General features: G+C 42.7%; 1 protein-coding gene across 1 annotated transcript in view; it reads left to right on the plus strand.

The window, feature by feature from the left end:
• The window catches only part of adam19a (ADAM metallopeptidase domain 19a), a 95,416-nt gene that overhangs the window by 10,649 nt on the left and 65,311 nt on the right, over window positions 1-19,456 (plus strand). The window contains exon 2 of the mRNA XM_037479660.2: window positions 3,300-3,379. Coding sequence (XP_037335557.2) covers window positions 3,300-3,379 — 80 coding nt within the window. The remainder of the gene's footprint in view (window positions 1-3,299; window positions 3,380-19,456) is intronic.

Below are 19,456 nucleotides of genomic sequence, written 5' to 3' on the forward strand. Positions count from 1 at the left end.
AGCCTCGCTGATGCTATTGGCGCGCCTGGATGTTTTCTGCACAGACGATGCCTTAACAAGAGATTCCAGACCAAAGTGTCATTTGTCGGGGAGGTAATATTGAATATGGAGGAGTACCAATCCAATTTGTTAAAAAGCCAAAAGGTAATTTTTTTCCCCAATGCTTATTTCATATTAATGTTTCAGACCACTGCATTCATGCATTTTTTGTTAATTAAATTTGACAAGATATTATTTCCCTCAACTTATACTTGACTAAATAGATTACTTCACTTATCTAATGCCCAAACTACTAATGACGTGATCACAGCTATGCATTAAAGACGCGGCTATGCATGTGCTTCACACTAATGATGAATGAAAATGGCTGCATCCTTCTAGTTACATACCTAACCCCAGGGCCGGAGTGGGGCCACTTTTCAGCCCGGGAATTTCAGGCCCAAGACCGGCCCACTTTATCCATGGCAGTGGAAATTGGATAAATGAAGCAACAGTTCAGCTCTTACTATCCTGTAGTTTTTTTTTTATTAATACCGTGGTTCAACAAATAATGTAAAGGTAAAATAATAATCCACTTATCTATCTGAGAAAACCTTTTGGTATATATCACTACCAACACAATGTTATGGGTTAGTGAGCTCACCCTACCCAGATGACCGCCATGTGCGGACGTTCGACTCCATTGGCCGGCAACGCGGACAAGACCTCTATTTATAATATATATATATATATATATATATATATTACTACCATCGCAACATGCCACCCCATGGACAATGTGTGCAGCGGCATTTCATGGGACAGAAAAAAGAGCAACAACATCTTAAGGAGTCACGGATATCCACTTTATTTCCTTCCTCTCGGCTCAACTCATTATTTCTCCTACCCCTCCTCTGAAATCCTCAAATGTCACAGATCCCACCCACTCCCTGCCAGTAACACAGCCAAGTGCTGCTGACATTTTATGGATACCCTTCAGTGTTATCAGCGATAAATGGTGACCTTTGCTGCGGAACCAAAGCGTTTGATCTTTCCCAACCTGAAGAAACAAGGCTGTCAGCATTTGATGACAGTCATTTTCTCTTTGGGTAGCTAGATTTTGATATCGAGCACGTAGCCAAGCGGATTTGATAGATCACTCCATTCCCTTTGTCAAGGCATTATTGGTGTTTGGTGAGACCAGTCGGTCTCATGTATGCGTCGGCTATATGATTTGTTTTATAATTCAAAGCAAATATTTAAAAGAAAATATCTATTATAGTTTCCTAATCATTTCAATTGAATTATATTTCAAGGCAGGAGAGATATTGTAATCTATAGCAAGCTATAAATCAAAAATTGCACTTTCTTTCGGATTTGGGCCGCGTGCCGCGAGTTTGACATATGTGATGTACGCTGTTGCATCTTGTTCTGTCTCCCAGACAATATCCGCTAAATGTTCTCCAGAGTTAAAATGAGTTTTTTAAAAGCTCCTCCATTGTAGTCATTACTATTTTGCTGAAATTAAATGGTGTTCCAATGCTGGTAGAATTGAGTTATCCTAGGTCGACACATGAATCAGAATCTTGTAAATGTGCCATCTGTAGAAGTGATTTTGTCGATTTGAATTGGGCTCATCAGTCATCCGACCTCAAAAAAAAAAAACCGAGCCTCTCGTCTGTCAAAACCGACGGCACATGCATGGGAACATTTATGTAATTCTCACAATAGTTTGATCATCCAGCAGGCCGCACTGGACGCCCCGGCGGGTCGGGTCTGGCCTGTGGGCCGCGAGTTTGACGCTCTGTTTGTTTTACTTCCAACTCAAAAAGCTCTCCTGCGCTACTGTCTCGCTTTCTCCGATGTAACTGACTGCAGCTAGCAGCTTTTTCGTTTACGCTGTCAACATTTTTGTTTTTGTTTTTACATTTACTGAATCGTCTGATCTCATTGAAAACGAGGAAAGTGACACGGAAATTATCGACAACCTCCCCAGCCACTTATTAGACCAAATGGGTAGAGCGTCAAATGACGCTCAAGGCTTTTGATTGGCTGTAAAAACCACCCTCCGAACCCCCTGACGCCGTTACAATAGGGAGAGCGAGTGCAGGATGTAAGATGTCACGTGGCCGTATCCCGTTGCAAAAACTTAATTCCATAACCGACAATGGTAAAAAAAAAAAATCATATTGTTGCGCTTCATTGGCTTGGTGTGTTTTGTACTCTAAGTTTGCCATGAGTTTATAAGAGAAATGTTAAAGATATCCCCAGATTCAGCACAAATCTGTTTTTTCCCGTGATAGCATGTAGCATCAAAGGACTGAGAAGGCTTTACACAGCTGAGTGCTAAATTTCGGCACTAATTTGCATTGAATATTTGTTTACTCTTTCTATACTGAATAAAGTGGTTTTTGGAGTAAAGTGGATTTTAAAGTGGATGTATGGCCATTGTAGCCAGATCTATATTCATAGCCGGTGTCCATGTTAGAGTGAAGTGGTCCAGCACTATACACAGCTGGGATTTACTGTGCAGGGACATTTTTGGTCAATGTGAGCTCTGCAGCAGTCTTAGGCCCACCCCCAAATGCTCTTATTGGTTGGACGGTGTACCGGTTCTAGAAAGGTACCGCGGTACCCTTACGTTCAAAACGGTACGGTTCAGACTATTTTTAGTACCGGTACTTTATTTAAAAAGCGCACTCAGTGTTCCGCTTCCTGTCCGGCTGCCTGCACGCATTGGCTGGATGGGCGGGGCTTCCAGCTCACATGCAACAGGCAGCCGTCACTCAGTCATCTCAGGGAGACATGTCCTCATGTGCAGGAGCTGTTGCCGACCAGCTATTGATCCAGCTATTTAAGTGTGTATAGGCCTGGTATCAGTGAGGTGCGTGTGTATTTCCCAGGATGACCAGAGCAACCACAAAGTAATTGGGGTTCATACGTGAGCATTGGAGGGACCGACATCTACCATGTCATGCTGTGCAGTCTTTCCGTTAGGTTCATAGATCTGGGTACGGATGGACCAGCCGACGGGGGAGGGGGCAGACATTATAAATTTCCAACCCAGCTCTCTGTCCAGAGTGCTCAAGTTTGTTTATGCGTACGCGTCAGTGTGTGCCCATTGCGGCGGAAAAACTAAGTCCCTGTCTTTTTATATTAAAACTAATTTGTTTTTCTTCCTTTTTTCCTCCAGGAGACATTACTGCCTAATCAGTGGACCCTGTCCATCTGTCTGCGTTGACCTGCCACACCTGCCATCTTTGTTTCAGTACACAGAGCCCTTCTTCCAATTGATCTATGTTCTGCTTTGTGTCCTGCAGGTCTTCGGGGGAGAAGGATGGTGACGGCGCGGTGGCTCTCTCAAAGCCGAAGCAAGAGGCATGCTACAACCTGGACACAGGTCAGATGCCTCGTCCACGCTATTACCTGATCTTTGTGTCCCTTCCACATGGAAAGCTCTTTAACACTACAACTGCCATGCCTTGCGCCAATCGGTTTAACTGCCTGATTACATTGATACATGTCGCTAGTAACAGGAAGTGTGGCCCCCATTAGCTAGTGTTTATTACATCCATCCAGATAAAAGTGTTGTACAAAGCTGGCAACATACTCATGATTCCTGTAGCTAGATCCTCACTGGTGGTTAGACTAAATGTGCCGTGGCGGCATACCATCAAAGTGGTTCATCCATTCTCTATGTCTAAACATGTGCTTCCATAATATAATAATCTACAGTCCTCGGCCAGAACCTCTGTGGCCTCAGAAACGTATATATTTGATTAAAAAACGCTTTCGAAGGTTGCACTGTGGTTGTGACTGCTGTTACTAAGCAACCAAAACCGGCGCGCTGTGAAGGTTAATGTTGGTGATTTTACCATTAAGCTTTTCTGACTAAATCTAACAAAGACAAATAGGCTTCCAGTTTCATAAATCCCTCGCAAGAGCTGAGCTGCTGGACTCGTCTTTGACTGACTGACCTTTCTACGGTGTTATCACCCTATTTAGTGAGGGTAAAGCTGGTGACTAGTGACTAATAGTAAAGCTCCCGGTAGTCCTGAATTCAAATGATTAACTCAAAAAGAATACTTTTTTTTAATGCTGTGAATGCTTGCACAGCGTGAGTGAGTTGGCGACTCAGTGACTAGTCAGTGAGTCGCTGTTTGGGTTATTATCAACGGAGGATGTCTGTTCTGGCTCCGCATCCTGGGGTGGACACTTGGATCTGGAGTGTTATTATTTATATAAAGACTTTTTGACAACTCAATTTTCAACACACCAACCGTCTCATCATCGTCAACCTGCTCGCTAGTACAAACACACAACCTGCACTCTACAAAGACAAGCGGGAGGACAGGCGCATTAAACACTATTTGCCCCTTAGAAAGATGACGAGGAGGAAAGCAGCTTCTCTGTCAGTGTTGCACAAGCAGTGTCAACCAGAGCGAATTTCAAAAAGATTAACAACAGGACAGTTGGGAAAAGATGAATGTGACATCGTGGGGACCTCAATAGGAAGCTGACAACAATGCACACATGCTGGATGGCCATTGAGGGCTTTAGGAAACACTAAGGCAGACTACAGTGCTACAGATAATATATCATACTTAATGAGTTCTACTTGAGCCAAACTTTAGATGCACAGTACATCTGTTACTACCCTGGTATCTATGTTTAACCTAAACAACAAAGGACATCTTCCCATTTCATAGAATGTAATCAATATTTTCCATAATTATGTACTAGTTTATAGGACTGCTATTAGTCACATTTTCTATTCCCCGACCTGCACGCAGATTAAAAGACAATCCACACTATTGTAGTAAGAAGCCAATCAGAGGCAAAGTAGGGCAGCCTTGCATGACGTGTGTGTGTGTGTGTTCCCCTGCTCACAAGCACGTCAGACACAAAAACATGAGTGTCACTCTTGAGCCGGTTTGTCCTTTCTGGGCTGCTGTAGAAACGTGGTTTTGACACTCCTGCTCCCTATGTGGATATAATGTGCTCATTTAATAAGCTCAAAGAACGTAATACTTAATATCATATTCCAATAGATCCCCCTTGATCCAACACACGGGCACCTCGTAATTGCCGGGGATTGCTGTAGGCATTTGACCGCCTTCTGTGCATCTTAATGTTTATGATGATGAGAAAGTGGAACCCCGTCCTGGCGCTAATTGGCATGCTAACGAGTGGGTATTGATGCTTGACGGGCCGGTGTTGCGGTTAAAGGAGAGATACCTCACGTACGTGGGGGGGTACAGAGGTGTACGAGGCATACATCTCAGACATGCAGATTTCTACGGCTGGGACATTTACATCACGACTGTGATCAAAGCCTTTTGGAACCGATGATCAGATTTGGAATTAGAATCGGCTTTATTGGCCATATTATGTTTATGAACACACTCCGTGTCCCCCCCCCCCCCTTCCCATTGCCCCTGAAATTACGTTGACCCAAAGTTGCGATAAAGATAAATGTCGCAAATATGTCTGTTGCGCTCGTAGCAGCGGGGCAGAGACTAAATCTCGCCTAGACAGCGAGTTGATAGTAGTGGTTGTTAATAACTTTCACTATCGTATTTTAAATACACAGCTGCTCTTAAGGTTTTTACTCAGGTAACTCAGTCATGCCGTTCTCCCCCCGGTTTGTTCCCCTCACCTGAATCTGCCGTGGGTCCCGAGTCCCTCCATGTAGTACTGCTTCTTAGAAACATCAATAAGCCTCATAAACATCCATGTACCAACATGCATTTATAACAAACACCACTACTACTGAACAGAGACGGTTTATGCTGCCATGTGATTAAAGAAACATGTTCCTGCTGAGAACTTTAAAAAAAAGAAAAGAATCGAATTTAAAATGTTGCTTGGCAGGTGTCAGCACGGGTGCGTCATGGGCAAGGAGGGAGGACTCAGACGCAGAGTGTTCCAAAAATAAAAGGAATTTAATAGTCAAAAACAAAACTCAAAATCACTCCAACCGGAAAAAGGAGAAGGAGGGGAAAAAAACAAAGCTCTTACAAGAGACGACAACAGTGGCAATTAGCTTTGGTATTATATTTAATTGGATTACATTCATTTCTAATTTCAAGAACAAGAAAAGGTACCGGGGGCACAGCGGGGTGCTCCATTCAACACTGGTGGTTTTCTACTGAGGAGCTTCTTTTTCATCTAGGTGTGAAAGCGCTCTCTATGTGTGGGTTCTAAATAGATCATGCACATAGGGTCAGCTGAAGATCTCATCTGGCCCTGTTTAGCTACCAAATAGGCCAACCGTCCAGGGGGTGTGTCATGTGATTGTATCTGCTCATTGTCTTTAACTTGAAAAGGGTGTGCCGAAGTTATTAAGTGTTCGCTTTCTCCTCATTTTTTCATATGCTGCTCAGTGTCAGAGGCTCAATCAGCACGATTTGTTTTATTAGCTTCATCCTCGCTCCAATGTCCTTCAATTATTTGTCGTGGGAGTTCAAAGACTCCTCCGCCTCATTCTTCATTGCTGTGTGCTCAGAGCTCTGCGGCGTGTTCCTGCCCCCCACCCACACCTCTATTCTCCGTCTCCCTGGTGATTAGATTATCTCTCACCTCCTGAGCGCGCTGGAGATGGCGATGACATTTACCCTGGAGATTAGGGAGTGCACATACTTGGATCTACACGTGTGTGTGTGTGTGTGTGTGTGTGTGTCAGGCTACAATAGCATTTATGCAAAGAAGCTTTTGCATGCACATTACAGTCACGCTGATGATACTAGCGTTTAGCTGATAGGGTTTTAGAAAGCTGCCCATTGAAGTGTAGCAAACTAAAATTTAGGAAAATCAATTCAAGTTACACCGTCCGTTAGACAGCTTTGTCGGTCAATTCACCAACTGTCATCGTGGTGATGGTAATCCCTGGCCTCTATCAATAAAACAAATGGCGTGTGTATAAGCCAACAAGAAGGCTTCTGCACTGATCTGTGAACTGTTCCATTATACTGAACTTAACACACATTATTGATAGATTTCATATGGTGTCATTTCCAAGGGAGGGTCCTGGGCACTGTGAGCCGTCAAGTAAAGGTGGATGAATTTCATAAATGACCCAAAGCTGGGAGAAACCAGTCAGCGGACTTTGGTCTGCTACACTTTTTCTGCAAGAGTGACTAACATTATGAGTGTTATGAAAAGCATTCAGTGCAGCCTCTTTTTAACATGGTGGTGATTGAGTAAACCTGGATGATAGCCAGTGGTCTGATTGATGAAGTGGATTACAAATGGTGAACCCTGTGATATGAAATCAGCATTTTTTTTATGTCAACACATTCCTTAAGCCCTAGATCAATTCTCTGATGCCTTTTTATTTCTTATTTAATAGCTCTATTGTGATACAAGAGAAATTCTATGAGACAGCCGTCTTAGTCTTTGCTCTGTAATTGTACATAGTTTGATGTTTCCATCCAGTCATAGCTTTTCCTTTCTCATTTTTCATGACCAAATAAGTGTGGAATTACTGGTATAACTTCTCTCTGACTCATCATTGTGTTATTTACCCCTGACTCGTCATGGGTATGGAATCTAGAGCGGCCTTTTCTGTCGTTGCCAAACCAAAATACTTTGTTAGGCCGAGAGGTTTTACGTTTTACAGACGGCACCCCAATTTCTTTGATCCTCATCAGTAGCCCTGTCAATCAATCCAGCAGTTTTCTGATGCCGGTCCGGGTCATGGGGCAGCAGCCTCCTATCTGCAAGCCCCTTATTGTGTATTTCAGATTTTCCAGGCCAGATGGAACGAGTGTGTTCTGGGTTCTTGTTGTTGGTGCCAGGCAACGATCTGAATGGGGTTGTCTAGGAGGCCTCCTAACTCATTTCTTAGGGTGAGGCTATAAAAAAGAAATTCATTTTGTATGCGGTTGTCTTGCGATCAAGGCCAAAAATGCAGGTTAGGTGATGTTGTCATACATCTAGAGCGCTACAAGCTTTCTACCCACTTGAGTCTGTTGTTGAGCTACTGTGATTGAGATTGGATCATAAAGCTCTCTACACGTTTCAGGACATCTGCATAGTAAATGCTGTAACGTGCTCATATCATGTTGGCTGGATTTCAGGACACTGTTGATGTGATTGCAGTGTGTTGCTTTGGATAGCCGTAATGGTGTCAATCTGTGATCCGTACCAATCCCCCAGCACTTGAATCGCTGATTCATTTTACAGTTTAACCTTCATGGCGTGAAACTACTTGACATTGTTTTCTGTTTGCAGATTTCTCATGTTACATTGTCGAAGGTTCCTGTCAGTGATAGGGTGATGCATTCAGGCACTGAGGGACATGTATCGACACGCATGCTATACCATTTAAACAAATAAAACCAGTACCCATTTTCCAGTGACTGCTAAATGACGTGAGTCGGAGGACATATACACATTGTTCCCATTGACTAGGTAGACTGCAGTGTCTGCCCAAGGTTAACAACTTCATGGGGGAGGGAGGTAGGGAAATCAGTCTTTTTCCGAGGCGAGGGGGCGCACTGCTGTTAAAATGATGGGGAAACACTGAACTGGCAGCGGGCGGTTATCAAAACCTTGGCCAAATAACCCGTTTCTTTTTAGTTTTATGAGCAAATACAGAAACCTTTTGTGTTAATTTCTAATGTCTCATTAAGACATAACGACATCTCTTTATTTAGGAAGCTGCGCTACTTGCAGGTCGCTGTGTTGTGCCAGATTCTCAATAAAGTTAGAAAAAAGCAGCAGAGTTGTAGAAATAAAATATTTAAAAATATTTAACTAACAATGTTTTTAAAACAAGTATATCTTTTTTTTTTCATGGTTCTTTTCATCAAATCTTAGCCGTCAAATCGTTATTCAAGAAGCAGAGATGTATAAACATGCTGTTGTGGAAACGGAAGCAGGCTTATCAACATGTAGACAGAAGCAAATGACATGTTTGACCATCTCATTGTCCTTTCCTCTCTTCCTTTTGTGAACATTTGGCATGGGTACGCTCCTCTGCCTGTCTGCTTCCGTGTGCATTGGGCAAAGTCAGCAATAAGCTGCTATCTGTATTCTCACCATGCCCGCTGCGTGCCACGGTTCAGGTTTCACCTCAGAGCCAATCTTTGGATCTGACACTTTGTGTTCAAGCATTTGCCTCAAAATCCTTCATGCTTGTACATGCTGTATAAGTCTGTCTGTTTCCAGCCCATATCTGCATGAACTGTACAAAAAGGCGCTTGTTTTTTACTTTTCTTTTGTAGCATGAAGGGAGGACTACTGCACTTGGTTGTGCCCACAAGGATTAAGTATGAAACTCAAACATTCATGGTCAAAGATCCAAATGGAAGCTACAGGTAGCAACTGGAAGCAGGATTTTGAAATTGCTTTTTTAACATGAATTTAACTGCTGCTAAATTTCTGTGAGTGTTTATCAGCCACAATCAGCCAGTAGGTCTGTTTCCGGTCTCAAAGTGCAGACATCTGCTGTCACAACAATTTGAAAGGGAAGACTCCCATGCAGAGTTACTGGAGGTTTGCTGTGCTTTACAACCTGTAAATGAATAGAAACGTCCATATAGCTCTCAGTACTTTGGGTTTGTCTCTCTATCCTGTTTTGACAAAAGTCTCTTTGTCCAAATTCCACTGCTTGTGTGCATGTGTTGATGATTTATGTGTTTTTGGTCATTTGCTGTTTCAACATGAAGCCGACTCCACAGAGAAGAGGTCGTCCCACTTTAGCGAACCAAAGGTGTGGAAATATTAACTCCTGCCTCACTCGTCCCCCTCTGTCAGATCCATCACAGGTCATACTCAGGATCGAGAATTTCAGGGCAAGATTATGTGCCCTTGCACTTTTCATTATTAAAACTTATTTAGTAAGTGAAACTAAATTTTAGACACTGCAACACGACAATGTTGGATGTGTAGGGGTGAAAGGACTGGAAAACATTTAGGAGGAATTACAAAAAGATCACACGCGCGGCGGACTGTGTTTTATAGATGGTCGTTCATTTGCTGTGCATATCAGACCGCTTGTCGTTTGATTTTTCCGGCTGAACATCTTGAACCTTCAACAGAGCTCTGGTTGAAAAGAGCCCTGCTTCAGATCCATAATACAGTGTGAATGTATTCACTGTATGACAGCATACTACTACGTTATATCTAGATTGTATGAGCCTTCTGTTATGAACAGCCACAGCCGTGCAGTAAAATGTAAATTAAAGTATTGGCTTTATTAAATATTCATTTGATGGCAAAATCCCCCATTTAAAATGCATGTTGACGGTATGTTTCATGATTTTCCTCATTAGTGAGCTTTTTTTATTACATTTGTCGGGGGCGGAACAGAGAGAGGGGCATTGATGCTATGGATTAAAACCATAATTAACTATTCCTAAGCTTAAAGCTGCACTGATCAATATTCCATACGTACATTAGTGGTGCAATAGATCATACGCAGTGTTTTCCATAGGTCTACAACTCCAGGTGGTGGTGGGTGGGTGATGCTCTCTGCCATGCTGCTGCAAGCGCCACACAGACGTACACGCGACATATGCCGCTCGCGGAATTTCTTTTAGCTTAGTTGTGTTGTCTGTTTTCGTTAAAGGGGTTTTAAAACACACCGGCTCATTTACATTGATAGGCTCTCCTCTCTCATTCGGCTTGAAGCCAAAATGTTCCCAAACGGAAGCCGAACATTGTGCCTTCAAAATCAAGTTCATTGGGACTTGTTTATCTTAGTGGGTTCGGCTGTAGATATTACAAAAAAGAACACTTTATAACATGGTGGGTTCACTGCTTCTCTTCATCGGGTCCGTGCCTAAGCCCCGCCTCCTCTTTCCACAAGGAAAAAGGACAAAAGCAGCGCGATCAACTTAAATGTTGGTGACGTTCATGTAAAATGAATATTGCAGCACCAAAAATTATTGCACGCGATTTGTGTGTGTGTGCGATTTATCGCATATTGTGACAGGCCTATATACGACTGCTACTCTATGCTGCTGTGTCTAATTGCACAGGGTAATTGTCCCTGAAACCGTCACACAAGTCTTCCATTTGTATTGCAGGCACACACTGCCTTTAATTAAATGAAATGGCACTGACCCCCAGTACCCTTCGGCTGCTGGAGACAGAGCTGTGCTGAAACTGCTGTGCTGTTTGTTTTATCTTCCTGATTGACAATGAGATGTTCAGTGATGCTGGATCTGCTCAACGGTACATCAGTTTTCTTCTACACGTCAATGCAATGGACAACGTCTCCAGTAACCTTCATCTGGACTGCAGCACATGACACCAGTGGCAAGATGCACCAATGAGTGTGTGTGTGTAGCTAAAACTGATTCACCTTTCAACTTGGTTTTGACATTGTGCTCTCACTGATTTTTAATATTACTATTTTACTAGTGGAACAGCCCCCACACATTTGGCTCATCCTGCCGTATTCCCCACCAATGGGGCACATGTTACGAGCGCCCACCATAGGTCCAGGGGGGATTTCTCATATTCATAGACTACGGTGTGTAACAGTCATGTATGAGAAGTTTAGTCGTACAATTTGTGGAGCAGTGAGCACCTAGTTACAGAAGAATCTGCGTACACGGCCGATGTATGTACCAATTAAGACTCTGATCCAACAACACCTGTGTGCCATATTGGACCGATCGGGAACTGCCAGTAAACAGCTGTTTGTTTTGAGTAGGGCTGTCAATAGATAGACACTTGATGATCGCGTAGTACAATCTGAATTGTTTCTAGCAAACAGAATCCTTAAGGGTGAACTTATCTATGCTTCAAAGGAAGATATCATGAATCGTTTATTGCCATAATATATCATACATACGTGGAATTTGACTTGGCGGTTGGTGCATGACGGCAGATACAGAATCCAATACAAAGCACTGCTGTATGTTTTTAAGTCTCTTCATGGTCTAGCCCCTGAGTATGTTACTGATTTGATCAGCCGGCGTCAATCCAGTCGATCTCTACGTTCAAATGATCAGTTGCTTCTCGAGGTTCCGCGAACCCGTTTAAAATGTAAAGGTGATCGGGCCTTTTCTGTTGCAGCTCCTAGGCTTTGGAATGACCTTCCTATGTCTGTAAAAACCTGTCCTTCCCTGGGCGTCTTTCAGAGTGCGCTTAAAACTCTCTTGTTTTCTTTAGCATTTGATAATGCCTTGTAAGGTTTGTATATCGTATGTTTTGTATTAATTCTTTGTTTTTATTTTGTGTGTTTTTTTCTTTTACTGTTTATTTTACCTTCTGTACAGCACTTTGGTTCCACTTGTTGTTTTGAAAGTGCTTTATAAATAAAGTTGAGTTGAGTTGAGAGTACGACAATGACAACAGACAACATAGTGCAGGTATAAAATAAAAATATAGTGAAATATATATGCTATGGGTTAGTATGTTAAAGCTATGGGGTTAAGTTAAGAAGTAAATATACAAATTAAAAATAAAGTGCACCAGTTAACAGAAAGTGACGAGTGAAAGTGACAAAGTGTATGTACATGGAGTGAGAGTCATGGGGGCCCCGGGCTCTGTTGATGAGCCCGACTGCCGAAGGGAAGAAACTGTTTGTGTGGCGGGAGGCCTTAGTCCTGATGGACCTCAGCCTCCTGCCGGGCGGAAGGGGCACAAACAGTTCAGGTCCAGGGTGAGAGAGGTCGGCTACAATCTTTCTAAACCGCTTCAGAGTCCTGGAAGCGAACAAGTCCTGGAGAGACGGACGATTGCAGCCAATCACCCTCTCTGCAGAGCGGATGACACGCTGCAGGCTGCCCTTGGCTGTGGCTGCAGCGTACCACACGTAATGGTGTCATTAGGTGAACAATCATGTGGATTCATCAACAGAAGACCATGAATATCTGCATCAAATGTCTGATCAAGGTGTCTTACTGTGGATTAAACTGCTCCTGTTTGTTTTGTGAACTGGTAATAAATACATTCATGATATATGGTTGTGTGTGGAAAAACTGATTACATAACATGCCAATATGCTGGATCAATAACCTTTTCTGGGGAAGTAAATGTAGGCCACAGTCCTTTGACTGTTATCAACTATGACGGCAGTGATGACTTTCCTTCTGTCCAAAGACAGTTGTCAGTAGTTTATCAGTGTAATACAGTGCACGAGAAAGATCGATTCCTTTTGTTCTGGTCATGAGTCCTGGGGAAGAACTCTTCCTGTGCTGCATCCCAAACCCTCCTGCGAGGCTTTTCAAACGGACGTCTTGTCTCCATGACCCCCCTTCCTTGTTCAAATCATAATGGAGGTAGTCATGTGGGTCTGATGCCCTTAAAGAGAGTGTAAAAATGGGGACCAGAGGGATCCTGAGGGGGAAACTCCTTTCAACGGGATGAATAGTTTCATTCAGCGCTAATTTAATTCTTTCAGAATTATCTCAGTCAGACGTCATACAAGATAGACTGTTGTAATCATACTGCAGCTCTTCTCGAGGGTTCAATTATTGAATAGAATCATCCCCGTCCTTTATTAGACAACACATTGTCAATTGTGGCGTGTTTCCGTCAATGCAACAGCATTTACATGAGAACATTTGCAAACCCGATACCATAATCATTTATTGATCACCTTGTCAACATTACAGCACACCAAATTCTTCTCAACAATGGTCCAGGTAGATTTGTATACAATTACGACTGAACGCACAGTTTATCACCAAAAACTGCACTAATAAGTGGTTGAGAAAAGATTTAAAAACTCCAACAAAAATATAGCGTGTCTCCAATCTTCAAGGTTAATATACTGTTCAGGGTTGCACGTCAACATTTTTAACCCTGTAACAAAAGTCACATTATTTTCCAGAATGTCGTTTGGTTTGACTGGAAATGTGTCACTTCCAAGCATAGGTCATGAACTCTAATGTTGACCATCTCTGTCAACATTAACTACTATGAACAGGTATTAACAAAAGAATTCAAACCTCCACACTTCCATTAACGCTAAGAGAACATCATCTGATGATGAAGACCATGTTACACAATTAAAAGCTCTGAAAAAAGCTGGGAAGTTGACCAGGCTTCGATTAATTTGTCAAACCTGTTCCGAGTTGGCTTCTGTGGCTCAGGAAGTGGAGCCGATCGGCCAGTAATGGAAAGACTGACTGTGTACGTTTCCATAGGTAAGCTTCTAAAGACCGCATCGTCTTTTGCAATAAATTGGGTCTGATCGCCAGAACATAAATATATCCAACAACATGATCAAGAAGAAAAGGGTTTGATATTTCTAAATATAAAAAAGTATAAAGAAGGCTTTTGAGGTGTTTTAAACTAAGCTTTTAAATGCTATCACAGCTATTTGTTTTGCGGGTGCTCATATTTCTGTCGTTCAAATTGGAAATGGAAGCCAGCTCAGAGGATAAAAGGATTTACAGTGTGTGTATATATAATGAAGTGTTTTTGGGTGGAGCGAGGTGGGAGGAGAGAGACGTTAACAGATGTACACCGGCAGTGAAAGAGAGCATGGCTAGATGTCCCTGGAGTCTTCTTCTGATCGCTGTAGAGTCGTCTTTGTGAGGAGGGAAAGGCTACAGCTGTGCTCCCTCAATAGGAGGGGCTTCTTTCATCAGGGTCTCTTTAGAATACGTCTTCCACAATGAGCAGGGGGACGTCACTCCGCTGGGGTTTAGGGATATTCCAAGGAGCATAAAAGGTATATGACTTATTTTCAAAGTCAATTGTGTGCCTTTTTTTTTTTTTCTTTAAGCAGATGCCAAGGCATACACAACCATGACTCATGAAAGACATGAAGTATGACACCAGCACTGTACTTCCTGTACATTCTTGTCCTTGAACATGAGGGGGCTGGCTGCCCAGCACCATTTGAAACACCAAGATGATTAAGAACCTGCTTCTGTTGCCTCCTTCATATTCATCTTAGGCCACAATGACTGTCGGATGAGCTTTCTTGGTAATGTCACGTGTTAAATGTTCAACAACTGTACATTTAGCACGGCCAGATTGGGTTTCATCAACATTTTGTGAATTTTTCTGAAAGTCAGAATGACGGGATGCCAATCAGAAGAGACCTAAGAGATCCTGATCCAGAATATGATGCACCCAATTAGAGTGAGAATATTAAGACTGGCAGCTACGAGATAGTTTAAGCATTGGCCAGTTATCTTTAATTAGATTTAAAATATTCTGAAGCCGTTCATAAGCAGTAGATTTCTTTGCTCCAGTTGCTGCTGGAGTGGCCCCGAAGCGTAGCCCCTTGAAGTGCTGCTGGCAGATAACTGCTCATCGCTCGCTGACTCCAAAGGAGTGAGGCAGAGTTCAGTCTGAACTTAAACATATCCATCATCCAGCAGTCAATGATCCGTGGTCGACGTAAAACTGCAGAGCCCTGAACTTGCTTCTGCACAGACCGCCATTGCTTATTACACCCATGTGATTTGGATGAACCGTTCTCGAGGACACACACATGCACATACAGACAGAAGATCCTCCATGGCCGATGTTGCTTGAGAGACTATTTTTCCCTTCAAATCATGTCTGGTGTTTTGGGTTTGAGTCATTCTGATGCACCACATCAGAGCTGATATGACATACTCACTTGGCCTGCGGAGTTAAAGATATTTCCTTCTAAGCATAACTAGTTTAGAGATGTGTTCTAAAGCATACAAGGTTGCAGGAGGTCACGAGTGGTTAGAGCAGTGCTAAAAGGGAATGTTAGACTTCAGAGAGGAGAGACTTTCCAGGGCCACAATGAAGCAACGCGGAGCAGAAGGATGGCCGGTCACTTGCATCCAGCCCGCTCCAGCTCCGGCATGATAATCCTGTCATGTCTCATTTGGGCTCAGCTCTATCAATCGGCCTTGGATTTTTGTCCAAAGTCAGTGAGAACTGGAAGCCGGGATTGGACCACATGAGCTCTTAACAGATATAAAAAGGATTGTTACCGTTTTCATATGTCTTATTTAGCAGTTTTTGGCCACCTATAATTGGCTCCTCCATCTGCCGAGTACAGCAGACAGCCAAGTGCTCCATCCTAATTCAAGCCATGCTCTTGGACTCCATTGTTTGAAAATGAAATGGAGAGTCCCCAAAGGTCTTTTGTTTGATAGGAAATGGATTGTTATTGTGTAGCTGGTATTCAGCTGTAGAATCCAAACGAAGGAAACAAAGGAGAAGGAGTCTCGTGAATGCTGGCCCTTGCAAAACAGATGTAATTAAAGTCCTTTCTTTCAATAGAATGGATTGGATAAAGATTGATACGTTAAAATACGTTATGTCACTAATTTAATTTCTTCGCGTGTGTCTGTTTTCTCTGCCCTCATTTGTTTTGAAGGGAATATATGACTGAATAGTCTGATGGGGGGGAATAGGCAAGTGCATTTGAAAATGTGTGAAATAGTGAATGGTTCTAGGGTATAAAAGGAAGCATCACAGGTCTATTATCACGATGAAATGAGGCGAGAAGCAGCACATTTGCCTGGGAGTCTTAGCTATGAATAGCACTGTATTTCATTTTTGGATAGTACTTTGTCAAAGCTTTGTCAGTCTGTGACAGAAACGTGCACGCTGTGTCTTTTCGTTTTCATTTGGGTGGGGGTGGGTGGAGTAAACTGAGTGGAGGTCATTCACTGGCCCATTTGTGTTCTATAATGCTTGTAATTCACACTGTCTAAATCATTGGACTCTGCAGTTCATTATTGAAACAGACTGTACATTATCATACATATTTGCAGTACACTTAGTCCTATTTGACACTACTATACCGACTTCAGCAAATACTACAGACGTGTGCTGTTAATGATCACCAGACTACCAGCAGCCTGTTGGATCCCACCAGTAAATATTTACACCCACTAACTGAATTGTCTTTACATGTACAGCAAAGAACAGCAGGCTTTTGTCTGATTCATCAGTCGATCATATTTCATGGCTGAACACTGGCGTTTGGATATTAAATAATATTAATTTATTAATTGAATGTATAATTGATAAGTATAACAGTCCCTCCCTGTTAAATAACTGTTTGGTACTATTGCTGTCTTTCTGTATCTGTGGGACAAAAAAAGAGTTTCAAGAGCAGAAAAAAGCAATTCATTCTGAGCTCCATGTGGTGGCATTTCCCATTTGTTCGGAGGCAATGACTCTTGCAGCTGTGCAGTTTTTTTTAATTTTTTTAAATGTAGATTTTAAATGGCTGATTGTTAACAAACAACCAAAGCAGGTCTCCTCCTGGAGCAGTCTGGGCACTCTACCCTCATTACCAGTCGAGTCACATGATTGTCTTTATGTTGTGTGTGTGTGTGTGCGCTCTCTGTGTTTCTAGACTCAGTCCCCATGCAACAGTACCGTGCTATAGTTCCATTATTTCCTTAAGAGCACGCTGCAACATTCGAAAAAAATTAACAAAGCAAAGATAATTGAGATGGCCTTGTAGTATTTACTGATTTGCATTTACACCGACTTTTCGCTTGAACATCCCCCTTTTATATATTCACAAAGTGAATTCAAAAAGAGGGCAATCTCCTTTCCTACCCACGCAAATACCCGACAATCCCACCAGAGGTGTTTTATGTCATCCCACCATGTTTTCAGTTTTAATTAGTACTGCCGCATGTTTTATTTACACCGTACAGCTGCTGTCAGTCACAGACTCCATCTCTATTTATTTTATAACCCCATAGGACATTCAAGTAAACAACTGTCCTGGATGAGTGCCAGGGATTTAGGGTCTGACAATCTTGATGGGGGGGGGGCGGTTGTGGTGATTTTTTTATTGAGACGTAGAGCTGTGTCTCAAGTGTAAAATTAAACCTTGGAATTCACCAGCATCCGTTTCAGCACTGCAGGAATAACACTCATTCAGTGCTATTGGCTGCTAGAAACACCAATCAATATGACCTTTGACACAGCTGCGATAGGCTGTAAAGGGAATAAACAGCGATGTCAGTGAGATTGAAGTGAGCTGGCTTACCAGATATGGATGTTGGAATTAAGCACAGTTACACAATGTCACAGGTCAAATGAAACCTCCACTTTAACTCCCTTAATGGCGCGCCGTATATTTTGTTGAGCTCCTGCGGGAGAGTCGGTCACACGCTCACCTGAGTGTTGAGCATATTATCAGCTATATATTGAGCGGTAAAGGTTTCCTTGTTCATTTGAAACCCTTTTTTGCATACAAAATGCCACTCCTTTGCACCATGTTGGAGCTCTGTTAAATTTATGCTAATGCGAGTGGAACATCCCACTCAGAAGACAGATTATCCATAACAAAGATTGAAAGAACAAGAAATGTCGACATCAGTGTTTCCGATATTGTATCAGGGGGGCAGGTTGCTGTAAAGGGGAAACACTTGACATGTTACAGTAGGTGGAGGACGGAGCAGCACATCCTTTAATATGCACAGACTACTATGGTTTGGTCAAAGTGTTAGCGCTATGTGTCCGTCTTCCAATAGCCGAGTGAGCATGGTCTGAAGTTGTGTGAAAAGGTATTACATAAGCACATTTCCATTAACTTGTACACCCACACAGTGGGACGGGGACCTCTATGTTTATGAAGTTGTAAGAAGATATGGTTTTTATTACATTATCCATAGCTGCGTCCTCCTCACTTCACCCCCTCCAAGTTTGCCTTCTCTGCAAACTCTGGAGGTCCGTTTTTGGGGATTAGCAGCCCTTTGGGAGCTCGGCGCTTGCAGCAAGGTAACAATTCATCATGGGTGAGAGACACAGGATATGTTTTAATTTTTCACCTTGCCAGCTCCCCTCCTGCCGTCAGTGCAGCGAGCAGCCAAAGCCACTTCACAAGAAACTCCATAACTCTCTGTGGCTTTTAGCTGGTTTTTGATGTCCTAATCCACTGTCGGCTCCACTCATACATCTAATCTCAGGGTTCAGGAGGGTGTGCAATTCACTGTGACCGAATGTTATTCTAAGCATAGCAAAGCTGACTTTTTGAGGCGATAGGACGAGGGCTTAGACTCACATTAGAAGGAGGATCAGGGCAAAAGCCACCCGTCCTAAAGGCTCTGGCTTTGAAAAGAAAATTGTGTGTGATTATCCCTGGTTGCTTTAGTCTCTGGCACCAGTTTGGTCGAAGGCTAATTTACAACAGTTAGCCAGACATTGCTCACTAGGGTCCTCCATTGTTATACTTAATTTCTTGTTGGCTTTCAGTTCATTTGGAGTTTTAGGTAGTGTTTAGGGGAGGTATCATATCATTTTAACTAAAGAAATGTGTCCACAATCTGGAACGCTCCTCGCCATGTTCTTTTGTTCCTTAATTGATTTTGTTTTTTCTATTTTTGACTGCAGCAGAGAAACGTCTTTAATTATTAAGGTAGGATTTTATAGAACATTTAGAGCTTTGATAAATGGATGTAGAGGAGTAATTTCTACCTGAAAATCGGTCTCACTCCCAACCAACAGTGTTCACACGGTAGAATAGCGCCCACTGCCCGGTCCTCTGCTGGCTCTGTCACCACCCTTGCTGTAGTTTGTAACGTTGGCACCGTTGGCTTTCAGGCGT

Source organism: Pungitius pungitius, chromosome 1 (assembly GCF_949316345.1).
Source record: "Pungitius pungitius chromosome 1, fPunPun2.1, whole genome shotgun sequence".
Lineage (NCBI taxonomy): Eukaryota > Metazoa > Chordata > Actinopteri > Perciformes > Gasterosteidae > Pungitius > Pungitius pungitius.